The 24,438-nt window shown below is 41.6% G+C and overlaps 2 protein-coding genes across 3 annotated transcripts; both read left to right on the plus strand.

Moving 5' to 3' along the window:
* The first annotated feature begins 710 nt into the window (after window positions 1–710).
* On the plus strand, window positions 711–6,654 carry LOC143135451 (uncharacterized). The gene is made up of 19 exons (XM_076296114.1): window positions 711–719; window positions 1,034–1,877; window positions 1,992–2,150; window positions 2,304–2,730; window positions 3,007–3,125; window positions 3,259–3,281; window positions 3,440–3,480; window positions 3,569–3,619; window positions 3,739–3,874; window positions 3,996–4,155; window positions 4,241–4,358; window positions 4,487–4,521; window positions 4,699–4,759; window positions 4,961–4,995; window positions 5,093–5,156; window positions 5,387–5,499; window positions 5,596–5,609; window positions 5,712–5,806; window positions 5,996–6,654. The coding sequence occupies exons 1-19, from the start codon at window positions 711–713 to the stop codon at window positions 6,069–6,071; spliced, it is 2,580 nt and encodes an 859-aa protein (XP_076152229.1). The 3' UTR covers window positions 6,072–6,654.
* Window positions 6,655–7,006: 352 nt separating this feature from the next.
* Window positions 7,007–20,208, plus strand: LOC143133713 (phospholipid phosphatase 3-like). 2 transcript variants are annotated; one of them, XM_076293535.1, is made up of 6 exons: window positions 7,007–7,433; window positions 13,530–13,681; window positions 17,795–18,075; window positions 18,230–18,287; window positions 18,406–18,582; window positions 18,848–20,208. In XM_076293535.1, exons 1-6 carry the CDS (start codon window positions 7,298–7,300, stop codon window positions 18,977–18,979), a joined length of 936 nt encoding a protein of 311 aa, XP_076149650.1. In that variant the 5' UTR covers window positions 7,007–7,297; the 3' UTR covers window positions 18,980–20,208. The 2 variants fall into 2 exon arrangements, with proteins under 2 accessions (XP_076149650.1, XP_076149649.1); XM_076293534.1 differs by lacking the exon at window positions 13,530–13,681 and adding an exon at window positions 14,191–14,348 and having other exon boundaries at window positions 7,008–7,433.
* Window positions 20,209–24,438: the final 4,230 nt, after the last annotated feature.

Here is a 24,438-nt window from a genome sequence, read left to right on the forward strand (position 1 = left end):
TAGCCCTGTAACATTGGAATTAGTCAGATCCTAGTAGTAACATCCTTTTTATGTTTCTCAAATCATTCCACATTTGAACAAACAAAAGAAGAAAATACCTGACCGCACCATGTTGTCCCCAAATAATGGTCCCACTTGTGAAAAACTGATTCAGCCAAAATACTAAAAAACAAACTGCAATCTTCATTTTGTAGAGTGAAGTCAGTTGTATACAACTAGACTAACCAATTCTCTGAAAGATTAACACATAGCAACATCGTTCGTCAGGATGAGCCAATGATTTATTAAAGGTAAATACCTGCACACTGTTTATTTACCAGACATGAGTCAATCCAGTTTGATGCAATCCTCTCTCTCTCTCTCTCTCTCTCTCTCTCTATCACACGCACGCACGCACGAACTGCTACGCTTTGGTGTGATGCTGCCATCTGCTGGAAACACTCAATCTGTACTCAAATGACAAATCAATCGAACAAACTCTAGCTATTGTTCGTTCGCAGTGGTGTGGTATACCGACAAGGACACTTTTGCTTTGACGCGTGCGCAAAGGTAATTTATATCCGCATACATTTGTTTGGAAAAGCCCGGGAGAGAAGATGAGCTCAGCGACAGATCATTTGAACAAGTGTATTTGTGAGAAATACTGTGTACCCCCGTCGTGAAATCATTTGATAAACTCTCATCAACAAAAGCTGCACACAGTGAACAAAATGGACCAGGTAGGTCAAGTGTTTGGGATGAGATTGCCTTCGGGTGGGCAATCAGTTGATCCATTGTTTAACGTGACTTTTAAGATTGGAGTGTAAAATGGAAACAAGACTTTTAAATAAGTAGCCTAGTATTTTATGGAGGCTCGATATGTATTTCATGGTATGGTTTTTGGTATTTTGCTTGGGCAGGTCGCATTTCTTGAGGATTAAAAGTTTAAAGAAGCACTTAACTAGAACATTTCTTAAATGTATAACATATAAATCTATAAATTGATATTTTTTCAGTATTAAATGTTCTATAAACATTTATTGTTACTCATTAGGAGGCTGCTATCAATGTCAAATATTTGAGGGCCAAGTTCCAGGAGTCACAGGCAAAAGACAGACCTCCAGTTCCAGAGAGGCCAAAACGTCTGGCAGTCCCAGCGGCTCGCTGTGGGCCACAACCTATCTGTCCAAAAACCATGGTCAGAAATGATCACAAGAGACTGGCGCCAGTGCCAGTCAACTGCCTCCAAACCACCGCTGCTCCTGCCACTGTTTGCACCTCCGTTCCCATTTCCAAAGCCACATTCAAAGACCGCCACCTGCCGCTCGTGCTGCCTATTCCGTTTTCAAGCGAGCCCAAGCAACACTCTGTGTCCCCACCAAGGGGAGTGTCATCACCAGTCAGAGGCAAGAAGAAGCCCATGATGCCTTTCAAGTCCACTATCACAGCAAAGTTTGGAAGGGGGAACCTGGAGAATGGTGAGCACACCTTCAGCATGGAGAAATCCAAAGCAGAGAATGGGTTCGGTTATGGGGACAGTTCCAACCCAGGCTCTGTAAACCCAAGTCCAGAGAAACCAGGGACCCCTCCGCTGGTTGATGCGATCGAAGGTTCCTGCACAGAGGGGTCTGCATCTCAGACATCTCACCAGCGGGTGCTGAGCACCCTGGAAAAGGCCAAGAGGAAGTTCTCGCCCAAGCAGCTTTTGGAGTACGCTAAGCCCAGGAGTTTCCACTCCCGCAGTTTATCTCCGTCAGCTAGTCCTCCACCCCCACCAGTGGACTATGAGAATTTGATCCCAGAACAGCATTCACCAATGCCTCAGCCAGAGAGTATCCTACCTCCAGTTCCTCTTCATGCTCCTCCATCACCTTTCCAGAGCAATGGCATCTCTTTTAGTAAGTGCATGCAGTCTCAAACTGTGGTTTATCTGACAACTGTGAATTCCGGTTCATAAAAACAATGAAACTTCTATACATTTACATCCATTGTACTTTTGTTTTGGATTTTAGAATATGCCACAGTGAATCGTGACAAAGGGTATATACTTGACCAGCCAGCTGTGGTTCCACCAGTGAAAGTGCTTCCTGACTTGCAGTCCCTTGGCTCCAGGCCAGTGAAGCCCCCAAAACCCCCACTGGTGGACCTCTCGCCCTTCAGCACCACAAATGGTACAGTTTCAGTTGTCCTTCAAGGTTTAGGCAGCTTTATTAATTACACTAATAAGAGGTTTCATAAAAATGTTTCATAGACTAACCTATGGATGGCACTTAAAATCACTATGACGTATAGGCCTACAATGCTCATCCTGTTTTTACTTTCAGTGTTTGAACGAACTGCTTTGCTCACAGCAAGGGCATCTGCAACATCTGAGGACGTCAATTTGGACCAGCATGTGCTGGAAGCTCCTGAAGTCCCTGACTTTGATCCCTCAGAACCAGTGCACATGGACTACAGTGCTTTTGATCTAGCTCATGCAAACGTGACTCCTGTAGTGCCTGAAACATTAGGAGAAGTGGGGTTCCCACCACCTGATCCAGTAGACTTGGGTAACATGGGTTCCAGTGAACCTCTCACCACTGAGCAGGTAGCTGCAGAGGCTCCTGAACCTCCTGCTCTCCCTCCATGGGTGGACACCCAGCCATCCCCCGTGCTGGAGACAGATGGCGCTGAGGAGATCTCCGATTGTGCACTGAGCAGCACCCAGGCCACGGATTCCCTTGGGACCAGTGAACTTGCATCAGAGCAGAAGTAAGAGCAATTCTGATATATTTTTTGTTTTCTGACACTGACATAAAGTGCTCTCCATTTATAGTGCTCTCCATTCTTTTCTGTAATCTAGCGTGGCACAAAACATCTGTCTTGTTGCACCAGGTTATTCAATGACTTGTCACAAGCTCTTTTTTGGCTTAACCTTTTTATGTAATATGGATGGAAAGTTCAGTACTCATTCAGTTTTCTGAAGGTTTCTAATTTTCAAATAATTTCTGGGACTTAACATTGTTTTACATATTCCATCCCGCCTAGTGTGAGTTCAGTGGACAGCTGTTATGAGCACTGTGACAACATCTATGAGGATGTGGCTTCAGTGGCCAAGTTCTTTTCCCGCAATCAAGACTCCCGCAAGCGCAAAGAGGCCCCAAAGAGTAAGATGCTATGTGAGACTCATAATTAGACCAAACTTACCATTTTGATCAGGGAGGAGTACTGTGGTGATTTATCTTGAAATGTCTTATGGTCTTGTAACAAAAGTAACACTTTCCACATGACTGTTTACAGATCCATATGGTAGTCCACCCCTGGTAAGTAAGTTTTATATTTTGTCGCTCAGAATGCATGTATCTAATCAATATCTGTTATTGTCTAATGTTTTTTGCTTTGGGAAAACATTTAGGGATTGTTTCTCCAAATTTTTCCTCAGTAGGTTGTGACTCGTTTACCTGTCTCCCTTACTTGACAGAACGAGCTGACACGGAAGACCGTCCGATCCATCGCTCCATGGTGACATATCGCTTAATAAATGTGTGTAGTTTTGTGTCTAGTGCCACCTTGTGGAGATACTCAGCTATTTTCTCTGTTATGACCTCAGGTCTAAAGAAGCAGGAGATCGCATTACTTTGACTCGCAGACATAGCACCAGGTATTGTAATCCGATGATGTTCATTAGTTACGACAGTGAGGGAATATCTATTTCCATAAGATATGAAATAGAAATGAACATAAGAAATGAACAGCTGTCTCCCCCTTCCTCACTAATAGTAGAAAGGAACGAGGGAGTCCAGAGACTCAGGAACAGAAAGAACAGAAGAAGAAAGAGAAGCAGCACCAAGAAAAAGAGAAGAAAGAGCAAAAGGAGCGACAAAAGCGAGAAAATGAAATGAAAAAGAAATTTAAAGTAAGCTTCAGCCAAGTCCCAATTCCATTATTGTTAAATCAGTATAGAATTCTGTTCTTTCTGACTGTATTGACACTGTGCTCAAATAATGTCATTTTTAGAAACAATGTTGCTTTGACAGGTCACTGGACTAGAGGAGCCCATGTACTATGCTAAAGTGATGGTCACCAGCAAAGTCCGCAAGCACGATTTGCCAGTGAAGAGTGGTGACGAAGTCAGCATAATCCGCACCAACAACTGCCCCAAGGGCAAATGGCTGGCCAGGGATGCCACACACATATGTGCGTGGTGGTATCTGTGTACACTGTCAGTGGATCCCTGTGCAGATCACTGGAGTGGTAGTAATACAGTGTCTCCTCTATGCAGATGGATATGTGTCACTGAAGAACCTGGAGCTGAACATTAAAGAGATGCTGGAGCTTGGAAAGAGGGTTGCCACTGGCTTTGCCAACAATGAAGGGGACACTATCAGCCTAGGGAGCAGGTAGAAAACATGCTAAAGCTTTTCTAACATGCACAGGTCACAATGACAGATAATGTGCTATGGTGTTACCTGTGTAGGTTGTGCTATTGTTGTCATTTTCAGTCATTTGGTGGACTTCATATTTGCAGGTCATCCACACAGAACCCTACACACACCAGCAGCTGTGAGTTTTTGTCCATTTGTGTCCAAATGAGATGTTTGCTTTCATTTTGGTTCATTATTTTCAGCAGGTCACTTTACATAAATGGAATACACAGTAAACTGCCTATGTAAAGTCCAAATGTAAGGTACTACTGGAACTGCATAGCAACGATTAAAGTTGTGTCTGTTATCTTTCTAGTCACTGACGATAGTGAGGAATGGACATTTGAAGAAGAGACACTGTCTCAAGCCACAGACATGTAAGTGCCTCATGTCTGGGGGTGAGCGAGGGAGAGCATGGATTTGCTGTACAGAGTTGTTTGTTACATACTTTCAATTTGAGATACAGTATTACCAATCAAATTAGCACATTCTCTCCATATTGTGTCTTACAATAAACAATGGCAATCAACAGTGAATTCAACATTTCACTGAGCTACTACGTGTTGATTATCTTCCAGGTCCCAGTGCCGATCCATGTCTATGCCAGACATGTGTACGTAGACTTAAGATTCTGCTCTTATATCATCTGATTTACTGTCCTCTCAATGTATGTTCCCATTTTTAAAATGTTCTGCCATGTCTCAAAACAGATGGGAGTGATGGCAATATGCACCACACTCAAATTGATGGCACTATGAATGATGTGACTGCCCAGTAAGTATAAATCAATTCATTACTGTGGTCCACCAAAGCATGGGATTTGCTTGCTTTAGTGATAACAGTCAACCATTCAACTGACACATTCCTTGTGGAATCGGTTTTCAGTTACTGTATAATTCACCCTTGTATGAAAGACTAGAACTAGAAGTGTTTTCTCACTTGATCCTACACCTGTGTTTGTATTTCATCTTTGTTTAATCTAAGGCTTATCTCTCTCTAACTAGAACCAGGCATGACGCACTTCAGAAGTTGGCCATTTTCTTTCAGCAGTCAAAGGGAAGCTTTAATGGTGCTACATATAATGGAGAAGCCACCCCAACAAAGTACCCATTTCTCAGTATAATGTGACTGTTACTGATAATGTTACTGTTCTCTTATCTTATTTTCAGTATATACTGTGTATATATGATTATCAAAACTTTTATTTTAACAGCACTGAAAATACAGGTAAGTCTTCAAATGACACATCTTTGGGTTGGTTTTGTGTTCTAATGTCATTAAGCTAATTTCATGGAGGATTCTTCGTGTTTTAACAAATGTCACTTGTAGAAAGTAAAAACAGATGAATGTAAATGTTTCAATTTATCTTTCACCACTGTCGTCCAATCAGACTTTCTGTGTGCCATGGAAGAGCCTCCTTACTTGTGAGTATTTTGAAAGAAAATGCACTATATACTTCTCTTTAGCAAGTACACATGGCGAATGTCAATCAATAGGCTTGTATCTGAAAGTGTATGAGGAACGTGCAATGTTGTCAGCAGTAACGCAGCACAGGCCAGAGGGGCCGTGTGAAAGTAAGCGGTAAGGACATCAGTGCTTCTCTCGCCCTACAGAGAACAACAGGAGGAGGATTTTGAGTTTGCAGGCGTGGTGCTACTGCCTCCCCCAGAGCTGTATGCGGACACCTGAAGCCCTCATGGGCCACGTGGACACTGGGACCCAGTTTGTGGTGTGCCGTGTCATCTATTGCTGTCCCCTGATCTGTGTCTTGCTCATTACAGAGGGGAATTGCATTGTTCCTTGCAGTTTGGGGCGTTTGAAAGGACTAGTATCACTATTGCATAGTGTTGAGAGGCACGCACTGGGAACTGACAAGAGTGGTAATGACATTATGTGGCCACCAGGGAGTGACTTGCAAGTACATGCAGACCAAACATGAGTGGAAGATGACTGCTCTGATGGATGTAGTGAATGTAATAGGCCTACACACTTCCAGGCTCCGTAGTTTAACACGGTATGATCGGTCAATTAAATTTCAACTGAAAATCGTACCGTGTGCACAAGAGGTTAAGTTTGTCAAACACGCGTTTAAAATGTCTAGTGATATCCACCATTTGTTATAGACTCACTCAGTCTCACTCCTCAGCCCCCCAGCCATGCACAAAACTGAATCACTTTTTTTGTTGGATGCACCTTTTTTTGTGTGTTTTTGTTTTGTTTTGCTTTTGAAGTCCTCCGCTCAATAACCCCAACCTACAAATGTAATGTACTAATGTACTGTATTGGTATGGTATCCTATAGTCAGTGTTCGATTCACACACTTCTGTTATTTTTGTGTACGTTGTGTTAAATAAATGTAAACATATGTGAAGGGCTTTCCTATGTTTGTCTTATTTGTTTTTTGAAGTTCAAGTGAAGGCACAATGTGGGGCAACAATTGAAGCACAGCATTTTTCGCTAAAACAAAACACTGTGTGTGTGTGTGTGAGAGAGAGAGAGAGATAGACGCTTGTGTGTGTGTGCGCGCGCGATCGTGCGGGCATGTGTAGTGGTTCGGGTTTGGGGGAACTGAGAAAGGGGGCTGATCTTAAATTGCCATACCGAAGACGGGCGGGTGGTAGCCTACCAACGTTAGTTTGCCAGTTGCTCACAGTGAACGACACCGTGTTGCGCCGACATTGACTTGCCAACAATGCAAACTAACTCTCTTAGCTTAATCTGACAATACAAACCAATGTGTCTGACTTAAGTTCCAATGAAGAGTTTGTGAACGTTTGCCAAGTAGCGAGCCTTAAAGTAGCGGTTTACGGCCTTGAAGTTAAACGAAAAAGCGTTGGCGCTTTGGTCACTTTTTGAACAGACGAAACCTTTGAGAGCACATTTTTACGGCAGAGAAACTAGACATTTCAGAGTCAATGCAACGATTACTGTGTGAGAAAATGGTCCCAGAGACGAGAAATGGGGGGACCTCGGTGCTGAATAATAACAACGACGTGAAGGATCATAGAAGAAAGCTGCTCATATTTTTGGATATCTTCTGCTTATTCTTGGGTATGTAATTTATTGTTGCTAAGTATAGCCTAACGATAGCTTATGTTTCAGTTAGATATAGTTTCAACTAAACGTTTTTGCTATGATGTGTTAATTCTATTGATGTTATGAAGCATTTTGCGTGAAAACGTGTCCTGTATGCTCAAACGTCCCTGTTTGGTCACGTAGCCTATATAACTCCAGTCCCAAATCCATCATAAGTAAGCAGTTAAGGGATATTTGCTTATTGTTTAAAATAATTTGGTCTAACTGACGCAAGATTGAGTTCTGTTAGGATACTTGCACAAAAAATGACTAACACTACTACATATTTTGTGGGTGCATGGTCTGATACACAAATGACACTTGTTATGCTTCCAGGGTGGATTTTCCCTTACAATATTGAGTGAATGAATATGTTGCTTGCCCACAGAATATTAGGGTATGGTTATGGTGCAGCAATATTATTCTGTGGTCCAGGACCAGCACTAGCCTGGGAACTTACCCTCCTGCATACTATGAGATATTACTAACTTTTCCACAGGTTCAACCTCATCTGCTCAATACCTGCTATTCCAATACTATTTGGATTGAATGTTAAAATTGAAGGTGCATACCTGAACCTCCTAACCTCATGCATTAAGCCACTGTGATTTAAAATTCTACAGCATGATTTGAAGTGTTTGATTTCAGGTGGATGTGAATGTCTGTTTTTTCTTCCCTTGGAATGTTACTACAAAGTGAAATGTTTTCACTAGTCCTGATGGTTTCACTTAGCATTTTCTCTCAGAATTTCTTACATTCCATCCTGGTTTCCTGGCCAGGCTTTCCCTCAAGGTGACATCTGGCTCCCACTTCTCTTCATATGAGACGAGTTTGAGTGTGTAAAAGAAAATACCGGAAAGGTGTGAAAATATGTTCAGAATTTACATGTGTGTGTTTTGAGTAAATGAGAAGGTGTAAGAGGATACAATTCCTGTTTTCTTCAGGGACAGTCTGGGAGACTCAGATTGTTGTGATTAACATTTGACAATCAGCCATTTAAGACAGGCGTGTAGGCCTACAAAGAGAGCAATTTTGAAAAAAGTTGACATGAAACTCGGATTGTTGTGATTAACATTTGACAATCAGCCATTTAAGACACACATGTAGGCCTATCACGACTGCAATTTTGAAAACAGTTGACATGAAACAAAGAAATACTTTACAACGTTAACTTCATATTACAGCCTCTGAACGTTATGTTGTCTGGATCATTACAAATCAATCAGAACAATACATCAATTTCTTCAGATATCCACAAGTAGGCTCATTTACTCTGGACACACGTGAAAGTCAACCTGCTCCATTGTGACAGGTGGTTCACAGCACTCGATGGCATGCTGTTTTGTTGCATGTGGGATGAAAGCAAACAGACTTCAGCCTGCAGCTGACCACCACACATCACAACCTTGTCAAAGATCTGCAGGTGGATGGCACTTGTGGTAACTGTGTGTGTGTGTGTGTGTGTGTGTGTGTGTGTGTGTGTGTCCATCCAACATTGTATATCAGTACTTACTTAAACTATTCATATCTTAATAATATAGTCAAAGAGCATAGAAGAAGGACATTACACATAACTTTGGTTTGATAGTCTCTGGTTTTGCTGGTCAGGAGTCTATTTCCATGTCAGGAATTCATAGTGTGGTTTAGTGTATTTCCTAATGCTTTTTAATCTCCACAAAGCCACCATAGCTAAATCTTATTCTGTAGAAAACATGACTGCTCATGTGGTTTGACTTGAATTAGGATTAAGAATGGTTGCACCTGTATGCTATAGGTCTAAATGTTTGTGGAGGGCTTTTCTGACAAGTGGTTGGTTTTTAGTAATTATTGGTGATTTAATCACTAATAATATATAATATAGAATGTCAGTATAGGATCACAGATTTCTGCTTGGTCTGGAATATGGAAAAGATATCAAAACACAAAGTATCATCAGTATAGCATCTGAGGCACTGCAGGTTAGAGTCTTAGTGGTGTTACTCTCATAAAATCATCTCCTTCAAGAGAACACCATCACCCTCTCCAACACGATAATGTCACCCATCCTGTAAATGGTCTGTGACATCAGACTGACTTGACATTCTAGTTCATTACTCAGTTTCTCAAGCACGACCCAAATGTTGTGAAGTGCCATTGCTGTGTGTTCCCAGAGATGTGCCCCATGTGTACTTATGGAAAGCGGGGGTTTTTTTTCTTCAGTTTTTTGTGGGCTTGCTCTGTTTTGCCCAGTGTGTGTTTAGCTGACCTCAGAGAACGCCCAACAACAAGCCGGCAGTGTTTTCCCAGTGAAAGATGTGGTTAGTGGGCAGTGACCGCAACGAGGATGTGGTGGAAGCACTTGGATAATCACTGTCCTCCACGTGAATGACAACTTGGTGGCCTGATGTGAATGGTTGAGAGGAAATGACCATGGTCCTAATGTGCTAATTCCTCTCCTTAGCACGCTTTCTCTGACTGCCAGTTTGGTGAGCATATAGAATTAAGAACACTTGTCCTCAACTGGGTTCTAAAGCACTGCTCAGTGATTCTTAGCTGAATGAAAAGGTAGTCTATGTGGACATAAGCCTTTACTGATCTTGTTGGTTTTAATGTTAAGCTAATCAGCCTAAGACTGCCATAGGCTGATTTGGCATAGTTCTCCAGCTTATACCAATAAGGGCCTCTATTCATGTACAAATGATATACTTAATTTAAATTAACTAGAATTGTAATGGTTTTCTTCTTTGTATTTTTTTCTCCGTAGTTGTATATTATATGAATTTTAATTATATTTAGGAATTTTAGGGTATGGAATCAGTGTAGGTATTCTCCATATTGAAGCTAATCAAGGCAAAAGATGTGGTGATAGATGCCTATCTTTTGTCTGTTATGATTGATGTGATTAATTGTATAGTGTGTTAAATTGTAATGAATATAATCATGTGGTTAATGTATGTATTTATGTACAGAGTGTTATTCCTTGTATTTGTATTTTCACAAATGGAGCTGCTATATAGACATTAGAGTAGTATCTAAATTAAAAGTATTATCACATCTATCTAATCTAAGGAAGGGCTAGGCACTGCATGTGGAACAAGTTGCTTCAGTGCTTTCAGTCTAGTTCTCGCTATCAATGTTTTTAAAATGGTCAACAATATATTGCCTACTGTAATTGTCGGTGTTGGCCAGATATAAACCTGCAAACACATTCTCAGTCCAGACAGTGTGGTGGACACAGACTGTACCGTAGGTCTGGGCTCACTCTGATCCAAGTCATAACAGTCTGTGTAGTGGGCCTGAGTTTTGTTTTTTTCATGCATGCGTATACACTTGCCCTTTGAGAGCAAGGGTAAAGCCAGAGAGTGGAAAGTGTGTGTGTGAGTGTGTGTGTGTGTGTGTGTGTGTGTGTGTGTGTGTGTGTGTGTGTGTGTGTGTGTGTGTGTGTGTGTGTGTGTGTGTGTGTTTGTGTGTGTGTTTATTTGAACAGCAACCACTATTAAGCCCCGGGACTGGGTGGGATTCGGGGGGTTGTGGTCTCTGTTACACGGTCTTATTTGCCCCTGCAGGGCTGATTATTCTGCCTCACTATCACTGGGAGTTATTTGTTGTGACAGAAAATGTGGTGGCAGACATGATTGTGATAACTGACTGGAGCCGTAGGATCGCTGCTTGATTACTATAGGCTCTAGGCCTCACCTGTTTCGGATGAACATTCAGCTTTGAGGTACTAGGACCACCAGCCTTCCTGGAGCCCTGCACATCTCTACTTCTTTATGCACATGGTCTGTAGCACTGTTGTCAGGGCCGGAGAGTTAATGCATTTTAAAATCATTCACATATTCATATTCTATTTCCACTGCCAAAATGTTACCCCTCATCCTCCACTGTCCCCATAATGAGCTATATCAGCTGAATTTGATGAGGTTACTGAAATGTAGTTCAACTCACTATTATGCAGTGGGCATCCGTCAGCCATTAGCCTTGTATTTGTATTTTCTATTGATATGTATAGAAGAAGGCAAAATATTTACCTCAAGCAGAATCAGTATACTTGTGTAAACATACTAGAGGCAGCATACTGTCTTAACTTCAGGTGGCGTTTTAGTCCCAACAGGTTTTGCTTTTCAGGTTTCATGTTTCAGTCTGAATCCCTCCTGTTACTTTAAGCCAGTCTCTAATGGCTATATTGTGTCCGGCTTCCTGGTATTGCCATTATCAGTGGACCACATGATGAGAGCATGTAATATGAGAGGTCTACAGCTGGCCTCTCCGGGCTGGACTGGATGGGGGAGAGGAGATCGCTTGGCCTCAGGGCTCTTTGATGTAAAAAAAAAACAAGCACTGTTTTTAACAACATTGGCTGAAAGTTTGATATAGCACACACAGTCTTTCACAAACATCCTATAATGTCTTGTTTGGAATGAGATTGTGTTTGTTGTCAGTCGGTGAAGTGTCTGTTTAGTTTGGAGAAAGCAGACCTGGTATGAATAGCATCACATCGTGCTGCCATGAATAACACCCTCCAGCACTTCATTTCAAGTTTATAATTTAGCTCTCCTTTCCTGTAAATGCCCTTTGATCGTTGACATTCTAAGAAGTGTGTTTTTTTTAGATTGCCAGGCATTTTCCACACGCAAATACCCTCCAGCATGTTCATTTGTTTGTCCATTATGGTGTTGTTGGAAAAGCTGAGTGTGTGTGAGTGTGTGTGTGTGTGTGTGTGTGTGTGTGTGTGTGTGTGTGTGTGTGTGTGTGTGTGTGTGTGTGTGTGTGTGTGTGTGTGTGTGTGTGTGTGTGGTGGGGGTTGGATGAGCAGGCTCTTTAGATAATGTTGTCTGTTCTTGGTTATCTGTATTGGGAATAATCCAAGATGCACTAATCTGTTTTTTTTAGGGTTTCATGGGGGAAATCAGGGAGGCGTTGTCAGAAATCTCTGACCTGAATGAGGATATCTCGTCAGACAGTTAAAAGTTTAGTCAGTGTGTTTAAATAACATGCTTGTTACCCTAGGGCTATGGAGTGAAGGAGGTGGGGGGTTGGGGTGTAAAATGAAATGATGTTCTCTTTATTCACTGTTCAAGGTAAATTCAAGCATCTGAAATGTAATTGTATTGAAGAAAATATTTAAGGTGCAAGTCTGGCCTGGCTTTCTGCTCAGGACGATTATTGTAGTATGCATTTTTCCATTGTTTTTTTTTTTATTTTCATTTAAACCACATCTTATTCTTTCAGTGCTAAGATAGTTTGAAAAAAATTATCTAAAAGTAACTCTCAGGGTTCCTACGCAGTATGGAAAACCTGGAAAAGTATGGAATTTGATTTTAGTAATTTCCAGGTCTGGATAAGTATGGAAAAACGAAACAAGGGTATGGAGAAATATTTGTGTTTCCAGACTATTGCATTTGCAGTACTAATCACTTCACTCAGGTCATAATGAACCATTCCTACTGTTGTGTAGCTTAACTGTCAGTCCCCATCATCAAGATACAACTAAAAATGACCCAGCTAAATGGACGAATATTAAGTGTCATTTTTTAATTCACTTCAGTTGTCCATACCTTTGTTTTCCACGAGTTATCCCAAACCAGAAGTGGCCGCAATGTCGAGAATATGGTCAGAAAATGTTTTGAAGGTTTTGAAATTTGAGTATGGAAAAAGTATGGAATTTTGACATGGAAAATGTGTAGGAACCCTGAACTCTAAATTTAGTGTGTCTGTGAATGACTCCAGCTTTCGTAAGATTGGAGAGGGGATTCAGCTAGTCAAAACAAAATTTAAACATACCAGCATGAAGACGTTGATGTTTGTGTGTGTGTTAATACAAACATGGTGTATGTGCATCTGAGATTCATTAATGCATATGTGTGAGTGAGCATCCAGGGCATGTCTGATGACATTGCCATGAGTATATGTTTTTATGCATTCTCAATTGCATGCATGCCTGACATTTGTGTGTTTGTGTGTGGGTGTGTTTATTTATGCATGAGTGTATTTGTTGTTTTGTGTTAACATATGCATGCACGTCTGACATACGTGTTTTTGTTTGTTTGTTTGTTTGTTTGTGTGTGTTTGTGTATGCAAACGTGCATGCAGTGATGCTCACCTCGGTCATCCTGCACTCAGCCATCCTCCCCTTCCGAAGGGGCTTCTACTGCGGCGACAGCAGCATCGGTCAGCTCTATCAGAGTAGCACAGTGTCCACCATACAGCTTGTGGCGGTGGGGTTCACTGTGCCCGTCACGTCTGTAAGTCCTCGGTTGGCATTGCGCCAGAGCCAGGGGGCGGAGCATCCTTAGAGGATCGAGCCTCTTCACAAACACAGCTCACAACCCACTGCACCTGTCTCCACCCAGAATCCAGTCCGGTTTCAGTCGATCACTAGACCACAGTGTTATCATTTATTTTGCTCTCATGGATACAGTTTGGTGAAATGAATATTCATTGTATTATCATATAACTTAGTATTTAGTTTCGGGTGAATGGTGAAATGAATATTCATTGTATTATCATATAACTTAGTATTTAGTTTCGGGTGAATGGTGAAATGAATATTCATTGTATTATCATATAACTTAGTATTTAGTTTCGGGTGAATGGTAAAATGGGTAGTGAGTTGTGTTGATGAGGCACTGGACAGATTCTGATGCTCCCTGGCCTACCCCACGCTGTAGCCTCTGCTTTTTTGAACCTCTCTGACCTCTTCTCTCTCTCTTTCTCTCTTTCTTTCCCTCTTCCTCTCTCTCTGCTTCTGCAGCTGGCCTTCCCTTCCTGATCATAGAGTCTAGCGCTATCAAGCCCTACAAGAGAGGGTTTTACTGCCACGATGAGTCCATCAAGTACCCGTCCAAACACGGAGACACCATTAGCGATGCTGTGCTTTCTGCTGCTGGCATTCTTATGGTCATCCTCACTGTAAGTCTCCTCCACAGTGCTTTCACTCTGGTCTGTTCACGCAGCAACCTTCTCACGCTTCACCTCAGCTGTAAAGGCTTTTAGACACTGTGCAAAACAAATAATACGATTTGGAACTGACACCTAAAGTATCCTACCCAAACTTTTACAGAGTATGTAATCTTTATAAATTAATGCATAATTGTGTTTTATTCGGCACAGTTCACAGCTGCAAACAAGGCTGCACTTTAAAGAGCACAGAAGCAATCATTCTTTTCAGAATGTGTTTTTTAAGTCAGACTGTAAACATTGGTCTCTTCAAAGTCATTTTATCAACTGATCTTTTCCAGATTGTAAATCAGATGTTTTTCTCCCTCTGTCTCACCCATTCTCCCCTCCCTCTCTTCCCCCTAATTGTTTTACTCTTGTTTTCTCACTCTTGTCATCTCTCTCTCTTTCTTTCTTTCTTTCTTTCTCTTTCTTTCTTTCTTTCTTTCTTTCTTTCTCTCTCTCTCTCTCTCTCTCAATCTCAATCTCTCTCTCGCTTCTGTTCCCATTTAATTTCTCTGTGGCAGTGAACCCACCATGTCTATGGGCTCCAAAGGCTTCAGTGGTGGGAGAAAAACAGTTATCAGTTCTCCGCCATCTCTCCTAGCCCTTTTCCAGCTCTGTTTTCCTTTTCAAAAGCCCCCCCCCCCCCCCTCTCTCTCTCTCCATTTTGATTGTACTGGGATTGCAGGTAGAAAGCTCCCAGATGGGCCTGTGAAATCAGACCTCGGAGAGTCAGGAAAACAAACGCGTCTGGCTGCGAATGTCAGAAGCGGGACCTAGCTCAGCGTTTCTCCTGATTGAAAACAGCAGTGCTGCCCCTCAGTCATCCCTCCCTCTTTCACTCCCTCTCGCTCTCTCTTTCCCCTTCTCTCACTTTTACTCTTCCCTCTCCCCTCTCTCTCTCTCTTTCCCCTTCTCTCACATTTACTCTTCCCTCTCCCCTCTCTCTCTCTCTCTCTCTCACTCTCTCTTTCCCCTTCTCTCACTTTTATTCTTCCCTTCTTCTTTCTCTCTCTCCCTTTTTCCCCCTCCTGTTCTCCCCACCCCCCTCTCGTTCCTGTAACCCCCTTTTATATTTTACTTTTCCCCCTCATCTCTCTTTCTTTCTATTTCCCCCCTTCAACTCTCTCTTCCTGTTTCTATCCCCCCTTCTCTCTCTCTCTCTCTCTCTCTCTCTCTCTCTCTCTCTCTCTCTCTGATGGAAGGAGGAGCTCTGATGGAAGGGGGGCATGCTAAACAGACACAGCTGTGCTGCATTAGTCTCATACTGCACCTCCCCCCAGCACTCACACTCACACAGACCCTGTCAATCATCCTTCTCTCCCCTCTTATAACCCGCCAGCAGTTATGTACACCAAACACACTTAACAGGCATTTAAGTCGTCTACCGTGGTGCACAGCACTCAGCCAAGCCCCATAAGCAGCAGGCTAGTTATCTTAATCATTTACCACTGGACCATGATCATAGATTAGTCACTGTTGATGCGGTCTCTCCCTTGCCTTTTCTTGTTAACCTTAATATCAGTCATGTTCGGGTGATCAAAATGAAAGGAAATAAGAGCCATGTGGGCTTTGCTTACACTTGCATAGTTGCCCATCACAGGAGTTATATTCTGGCAGCATCTAACCTGGAGCATAAATTGGATATGAAGTCCCTCTCTCAGATCAGTCGACATGACAGCCTAATCTTCTGAACAGTTTCAGTTGATTATGTCTGAGTGCCTTTATAACAGGGTTCCCGCGGATCCTTAAAAAGTCTTAAAAAGTCTTAAATACAACTTTCGGTTTTTAAGGCCTAAAAAAGTCTTAAATTGTCGGGGATGTCTTGAATTTTCGAAAGGGAGGTATTAATTTTGCGTATGGGACCGCCAGCGAGTGAGCGAGCGCAAGAGAGCGAGTGAAATGTCTCCATCCATCCGAACGCAATTGTATAGGTGACTATATAAGGCTATGGGAGGAAGTGTAGTGGTTGCAGAGTGAAGATGATTTTCACGGGTGTTGTTAAAGGTGTAAAAAACGGTAATAATTGACGTTTTCGTTGTGTAGCCGAGGGCTGAGAGATACACAGGTAGCGCTCATTTGTCCTCCTTTTTGGAGTTGCGCTGGGCATCTAGAATCTTTGCTCGGATGCAGCATGGTTTCACAAACTATGGACGCTAAGACTGCTGGTCAAATTATGCGCAGTGCTTCTGTCACTCATCTGATAATTTGCTGCGCAATTTATGAAGGAACCACGGACTGACTTGCATTTTTGCAATCAGAAGGAAATATTGTACATGTTAAGTTGATCTGTTTGCATCTTTCCAGCGTGTGTTGCTGGCCTAGCCTAGGGAAGAAAATATCTGTCTAAGTTATAATACCGGTAATATCTGTCAGCAGCTTGCTTGCCAGCCTTTCCCAGTAGGCCTACTTCGCAAAAGTTGTGAAATATAACCGCATATTTTTTTTGATTGTCGGCGACTGCTACATACAAAAACGTGCGTTCATAATACGTGCGTGCTTGAGATGAAACCAGCAGTTTTCAGCAGGATCCGAGGAGGACCTCTCTCTCAATTAATTTAAAACAAAACAATGGTTTTACAATGTTTCAGTCAATCTTTGGTTTGTTTAGATACAACTGGTATGTAAAATGTAAAGTAGTGGATTAACTGTAATTTGCTGTGCTGTATATGGGACATTTGCATATGGGCCTATTAAAATATTTAAATAGCTTAGTCTAACTTTAAAAAAAAATATTGAAGGGAATACAGTCCAGTGCACATGTCTTTGGCAAGTAATATAGGCTACTACAGATACAGGTGAAGAACAGTCAGTCTCAGCCAGTAAGCACAACCAGATATGTACAGCCAGTTTCAAAAGCAAGCAGCCCAGACCCTAAAATTGGGTATTTATAGCTGTGAAGGTAATTCACACAATTATTGAATGTTAACAATTATCGCCAAAATATATTTCGTAACTTCTGTAGACATCCAAAATTGGGTGGGGGTTAAAATTAGTAGAAAAAAAACTGTTGCATAAAACAATTTTAAGTTGTCGTATGTATCTTTTTGCCGTGGTATAGTCTTAATTTTTCCATGAAGATGTCTTGAAAAGGTCTTAAAAGTCTTTAAATTTGCACTTGGAAAATGTGCAGATACCCTGTTATAAAAGGTGCCTTACTTCTGTCTGTCTCTCTTTTCCCTGTACTCACCATCTTTCTCTGCTTTCTTTCTACTCTCTTTGTACTCTCTTGTGAGAGGTTTGGTACCTTGTCAAAAAACTGCCAAAAATCTCACTGTAATTCTTTCTTTTTAACATATGCTACAATTCAGATGTCCTGCCCTTGGATTGATCTCTTATTTTACTCTTAATAAATATTTTGTGTGTAATTACATGTTCAATGTTGCCTGGGTGCATTCTCTCTGCTTTGCACCCAGATTGTCATTGGCGAGAGCTACAGAATCCACTATCTGCACGAGGGCTCCAAAGCATTTGTAAGGAACCCGTACATCTCTGCCCTCTACAAGCAAGTGGGCGTGTTCATCTTCGGCTGTGCCATCAGCCAGTCCTTCACCGACATCGCCAAAGTGTCAGTGGGCCGGCTGCGACCTCACTTCCTGGATGTGTGCAAGCCAGACTTTACCACCATTAACTGCTCGCTAGGCTACATCACCGAATACACCTGTCAGGGGGATGACAGCAAGATTCTTGAGGCCAGGTAAGCAAATCACATTTACTGCAAACACTGGACAAGAACTCTAGTATTGAATCTATACAGTATACTATGATATTTGTTGTTGAATGGATGGGCAAAGTGAGTGTGTTTTTGAAGAATTTATTTATTAATTGTACATGGGTGATCTCTGTTCCAGAAAGTCCTTCTTCTCGGGCCACGCATCATTCTCTATGTACACCATGCTGTACCTGGCCGTGAGTTTCTCATGCTCTCACTCTTACACGTGTCAAATTATACACAGAAATAACGTTCGGTAAACACAAAAGAGTTTGAATTCTGGTTTGGAACCCTGTGCGACGCTCTCTTCCACAGTTCTACCTGCAGTCGCGTTTCACCTGGCATGGCGCTCGACTGCTGAGGCCTCTGGTGCAGTTCACCCTGCTGATGATGGCCTTCTACACCGGCCTGTCCCGGGTCTCCGATCACAAGCATCACCCCACCGACGTGCTGGCAGGGTTCTTTCAAGGAGCTGTTGTGGCTTATTGTATTGTACGTTGGCACCCCTCTAATCTATAATATATACCTTTTCATACCCTTCCATAACTGTTAACAAATAACCAATGATTTAAATAGAGTTTTGGGGTTGTTTTTATTAGCTTGAGGTTCACATTCTCTGTTTTGCGCAAGACTCATAGAAGATATAGTTAGCCAACATGAAGTTACTCACTACAGAGATGTATGTTTACGTCACAAACAATGGTACGTGATGCCAGTTGTGTTCCTACCTCATTTTCTCTCTCTCTCTCTCTCCCAGGTGTTTTATGTGTCAGACCTTTTCAAGTCAAAGACCCGTAAATCCTCACTACCTGTAACACCCATCAGGAAAGATCTGCACTCGCCAGGGGACATCAGAGACCACCTCACCAACCACCTCAGCTTACCGTGAGCTCCAACTCACTCACGAGTGGACTTACCAAACACTGGACAATCTCTCAACCATACACTCAAACTGCTTTTAAAACCACGTTGATAGTGAATTCAAGTTCGTAAGAATCATGCCGCACATTCACACTGTTAAGACCTATGGCAACTGGAAGAAGACATGTGGAATCATTCTTTTTGTACTTTTTTATTGTTTTAACGCTGCACCTCTGTCAAATAGGTATAAAGCCATATTGGATTGTCTTGAGAAACATGTGATTAGCAATAGCTGTTAACACAATTTGTAGTCATATGCCACACAATTAATGTTTATAACCATTCCTCTGATGAGAAAACAAATTCCTAGGCTAAAGGAAGGATTCTTTTTGTCTGTGTATATAAGACACACATGCATAGTATTATGATATTATCGCATATTCATTCACAGTATTGGCGACAGTGATAGAGCATCTCTTCTTGAAAAAGCTAGGAGGACTTTGGTTGCCCCAGACGCATAAGCTGGTGCTGTTTTGTTTTGTCCTTCGAGAGGGCGTCTCAGTGAAAAAAAACTATAAATATGAAGGGGCACATTTAAGTTTGGGCCTGTTTCCGCTGGTTGGATAGCGCCCTCATTGTGAAATTATGTTTTTGGGTTTTTATATTTTTATATTGTGGAATCGTGTCTGCAAGTGTGTGTAAGTAATGTCAGAATTGTGACCACTGACAGTAAGTTTGCCTGTCAAGTCAATGAAAGAACTTCAGCACAGAGACCAATGGTTGCTCTCACAGATCCAACTATATGGTGATCTTTATTAAACTGTGGATTTGTTTTCCTATGCACCACTTAATTGGTAATAATTATATTTGTGCATAAGTTGGTTTGTTTGTTTGTTTAATGTTTTTTTATTTTTGTTTTATTGTATTAGTATGTATGTTTATTTGTCAGCATATGATGAACTGTTTGTTCACAGTGCAAACTGAATTTTGTAACAATTGTTTAATGTCATGTATCCTCAAAACCACAATCAGTATTTTCTTGTCTATGCACAGACCTGTATGAACATTTCTGAAATGACTTCCACTTGGAACCATATGCTGTTTTTAAAGAAAAGAATCAAGTAGATTCTAATGCGTTGGTATGTAGGTATTCTTAAGCTTTCGTATAATAATCAAAATGTTTCAGGGTATATGAATACCTCGAAGGCCACACACATGATGAAAGTCTAAACATGAGTAAATGTTTGTATAATTACAGTGTTTGGTTTGGAGTCTGGTCTGAAATGCTTAAAAGACACCTCATTTAATGTAAAATAGCCTCCCCACCCCACCCCCACCGCAGTTTCTTTTCCTGTGTGAAACTTAATTCTCTGCCAGAGCAGAAAGGAATTCTTACAGGAAACGCTCTCCTCTTTGACAAAGCAAAAGCCGACGTTGGTCCTGCATTTTAACTACTTTCGAGCTGAATCCTCCTTTCATGTGGCTTAAATCAGAACTGAAGTGAGCGCTTCAACTATAATTGGGTCCCCTGGCTTCTACATTTGAGATAAATATATCTTTAGTTGCATTCCTACCACTTAACACTGCTTGATTTGTTCGACTTCCTGAATGTTAACATCAATGCATATCACACAAATAATGTGCAGGGTGTTGAAGGAATGTCATGCAAACTACTGGGAACAAAACCGAGGAAATTCTTGTTTGGCCGAATCGCCTTTAAATACTCTCAGTGAACGGCAGTTTATTTGATATCTCAGTTAGGCTGAGCATTTTTGACAACTTTAAATCTGAAGTGGTCTCCGAATGTTAAGATGGGCGTCTGCACTCATGCCATGTTGACTCACTCAGACTGACCTCATCATTGCTTGGCTGACCCTGTGTGACATCGCAGGTCACGGGTGAGTACACCTCTCATGTGGATACATTTATGTATTCATTTAGCAGACGCTTTAACACAAAGAAGAAATGAGGAATAATATTCAATGCTACAATGCAGAGGAGACCCTAGGTAGCAATACTTACAATAAATACCGTTACTACCATTGCCACTGAATGCAGAAAGGACTTCGGGACCAGGGATTTACCTCTGTATCAGCTGCATTTGTTAAAACTCATATATTACATACATATTTATGACTGCCATCATAAATTATTATTTACACATAATATAAAGTTAAAACAAATTATTAGTATGATAGACCAAAATTACCAAATTTCCCTCACGGGATCAAAAGAGTGATACTTATACTTAGACATTATGAGCATTAGTGAGCTACTCAATACATTTCTCCATCCTCACCCAATCTGTGCTTTACATCTCACAAACACATTTTATGCTCAGCCTCATGCTTGAGTAGTGTATGAACTGCTACTGATCTGTGGACTTCAATGTTGTGAATAACATACTCAGTGGTCAACTCTTTGGAAACTATTCCATCACACACCACCCACCCCTGAACACATAGCCAAATAACACCATGTTCTGGGGGTAGTTTTCCCTGTCTTTCCTTTTTTTTCTCTCCTCGGAATTTGCACAAATTACCTCCACATGTTTCAGGAGGGGTCTTCTGGGAAAGGGCCCAGGAGTACATACTGCTGACTTCATCAAATGCAGTCTCCCTGATGCTCTCCATATGGCCAGCTGGCAGACTGGCCAATGGTCAGCAGCCATTACACTATCACAGATGGAGTAAACAAATAAATGTTTCATTGTAGAAGCAGACAGTTGCCAATAGTTGTTTAAATGTACTGACAATGTTGGCCAGATTTGTTTTTAAATGACAGCTGGTCCTGACTCCTGACACTATCTGCTTTACCATCAGCAGGATTTCTCATTTGATAGGAGTCATATCATATGTCTAGGAGTCTTCATTTCCTCCCAATGAAACTGAGCTCAAACCCCAGGTGTGAAGCGAGCTACTTGCTGTACGTAGGGCTCGTCTGGCAGCAGTGACCTTTGGCGCTCCACTGCCCTGGGGGACCAGAGGAGGAAAATCCTGTTTAGCATGACCATAACAACATTGCCCCAGGTTATTTACTCTGGAATCCTGATAGGCCTGGAGCCCGGTCCACGTGCCACCACACACAGGGTCCTTAGAGTTTAGCTATCAGGCACCTGATCCGGCGCCCTGGACGTCCCAGCACAGAGGTTGCTGTGTTGAGGGCCTGCTTTGAGAAACTGTCACACAATCCATTTGATAACTTGGGTTGATTGTTTTGGTGAGTCATGAGTATGCCACCTTAAGTACAAATATTATTTAAAAAAAAAGTGCATGCAAAATTTTACAATACAGATACAAACAAATTGTAAATGAAATGAGGGTCTCCTAGCCAGTATATTAATTCAATAAGAAGTGAGAAAACATTTTTGTGAGGAAGTGAGAAAGCTGTTTCTTTCCTCACCCATGTCTTATAACCCTCAACTGCAGTACACGGTCGTAATAATTTCAGCATTATCTATAGCCTAGAAATCTAGACGCGCCCCTAGCGGCAGCAAATTACATTTGCTGCCAGGGCTAGTCTAGCAACTCTCCGTTGGCTTGTGAGCTCCAGAAATCGAAACTTAATCAGGGCATTGAAATCGTGTATAGAGTCGTTTGGTGGGCTTAACATAATGATTGATGGCAGAGTTGCAATGGTTTGGCTTGAATTCCCTGCTACTTGAAAACAAATATCCTATTACGTCCTATTGCGTGCAGAGGGAATTTGAAAGACAACTGATTATCCCGCCCCTCGGACTGAGCACTGCGAATGGTGAGTGCCCAGACTCTACATTTTAATGTGGGTCTGGCTCGCCAGGCTACATTATCTAAGCATCTCGTGCAAACTAAACCATGGATATCCGTGTGGTCCTTGGAATGCTGTCCTGTAAATATTTGCCTGATTACTGTCTCTATCTTTTGTTTAGGGTGGATCTTCACTTCCACAAACTGAAGATGAGAGCCAGAAAGTCTGAGGATAAAAGGAAACTGGCATAGCACATAAAGTGATATAAAAAGCCAGTTGTTCTGCAAATGGCCAGTCTTGATTTTGCGAAGACAAATGGCACAGAGAAATGCTGGAGGTCAATGATGAGTCAAGATGTATCATTCTATTCCTCACACATTGAACAAAACTCACATTTCAGATGTCACCTTGATATTCTGCCATGTTTTATTAGCAGTAGACACTGGCGCATGGCGTGCACTTTCTAGCATCCAGGAGATTAATATTGCTGCAAAGTTGAACTACAGGAGTAAAATTCAAATTGAATGTCTAAGAAAGAACTTTAACTCAATGCAGCTGTTTTTTTTTTTTTTTGGCAGTGCTCAAACTGAATGGGCAGATATTGTAATAATGGACTTTTGTTCCTACATAACCTTTGACCCCAGACTCACCCCATAATATGGACTTGTAAGTATTAACTGGTGTTTTATGAAAGTTGTGTCTGAAGACTAATAATGGAAACATTACAATGTTTTTTTTACTGCTACGGTAATTTGTATAAATGATTGTATTGCTCTCCCTCCCTCTCTCTCTCTCTCTTTCACTTTTCTCAATGTGTGAGTGTAAGTGTCTGTGTGTGTGTGTGTGTGTGTGTGTGTGTGTACGTGTCTGTGTGTGTGTGTGTGTGAGAGAGAGAGAGAGAGAGAAATAAAGAGTGAGTGCAGAGAGAAAGAGGTACATGTGCTGCATGCATTTGGAATTATAATCATGCCATTAGTCTAAAGCTTTCTGGGAAACCCTGTCCAGACTGAAGTCCAGGATAGAAAACAACACTGCTTTTCCTTCTCGCAGTGTCCTTATGTCACCTGAGAGAACGCCCTGACCTCATGGCCTCAATTGCCTGCAGTGCAGTCAAAACCCTTATTGACCCTCCTCATGCAGCATGAAATGAGGCAATATTCCCTAAACGTTGAAACAGAGCTACACTCACCTGTCTGGGGTAAAAAAAAACAGAACTGATAGTTATGTCTCACTGATTTTTAAAAATCAGTACTTTGAATGACAGCATCTATACATTGCGCATTAACTTAAGACTTCACTATTTCTTCTAATCACAAACATGCTTAAAAATCTAATTTACCAGTGCATGGTAGCATGGGGTAGGATCAATTAATCACTCGCCACTGTATTATGTGGTTTTCCATCATGATGTCAAATTTTTCTTTAGCCGTACAATTTCCTTTATCCATTAGTCAAATGCTGGGACTCCCAATGCAGGAATCTGCCTGTTTGCAATATTTTTACGGTCCCTCCAAACTTGAACTATTTCCTCTGCACCTCAGCATTTTCAGAGAAAGCCCAGTGGTGCCATTAGTCTGGATTAATGGTCCTTGCTTTAGAAAGGGTTAATTTTACAATCCTCATCATTTTCGTTACCTCTGCTGCCTTTCAGCAGCCCAGATCGTGACCTTCCTGTTACCATATTTAGGGTGTGCTTCATGAGAGGGCTTGTTGTTCTCACCTGTGTGAATTTAGCCATAATATTTTATGGCCATAGCTACT

Source organism: Alosa pseudoharengus, unplaced genomic scaffold (assembly GCF_046254945.1).
Source record: "Alosa pseudoharengus isolate Yale_2024_CS ecotype anadromous, Long Island Sound unplaced genomic scaffold, YU_APseudo_1.1 YU_APseudo_1.1_scf_2, whole genome shotgun sequence".
In the NCBI taxonomy this organism is placed as follows: Eukaryota; Metazoa; Chordata; class Actinopteri; order Clupeiformes; family Clupeidae; genus Alosa; species Alosa pseudoharengus.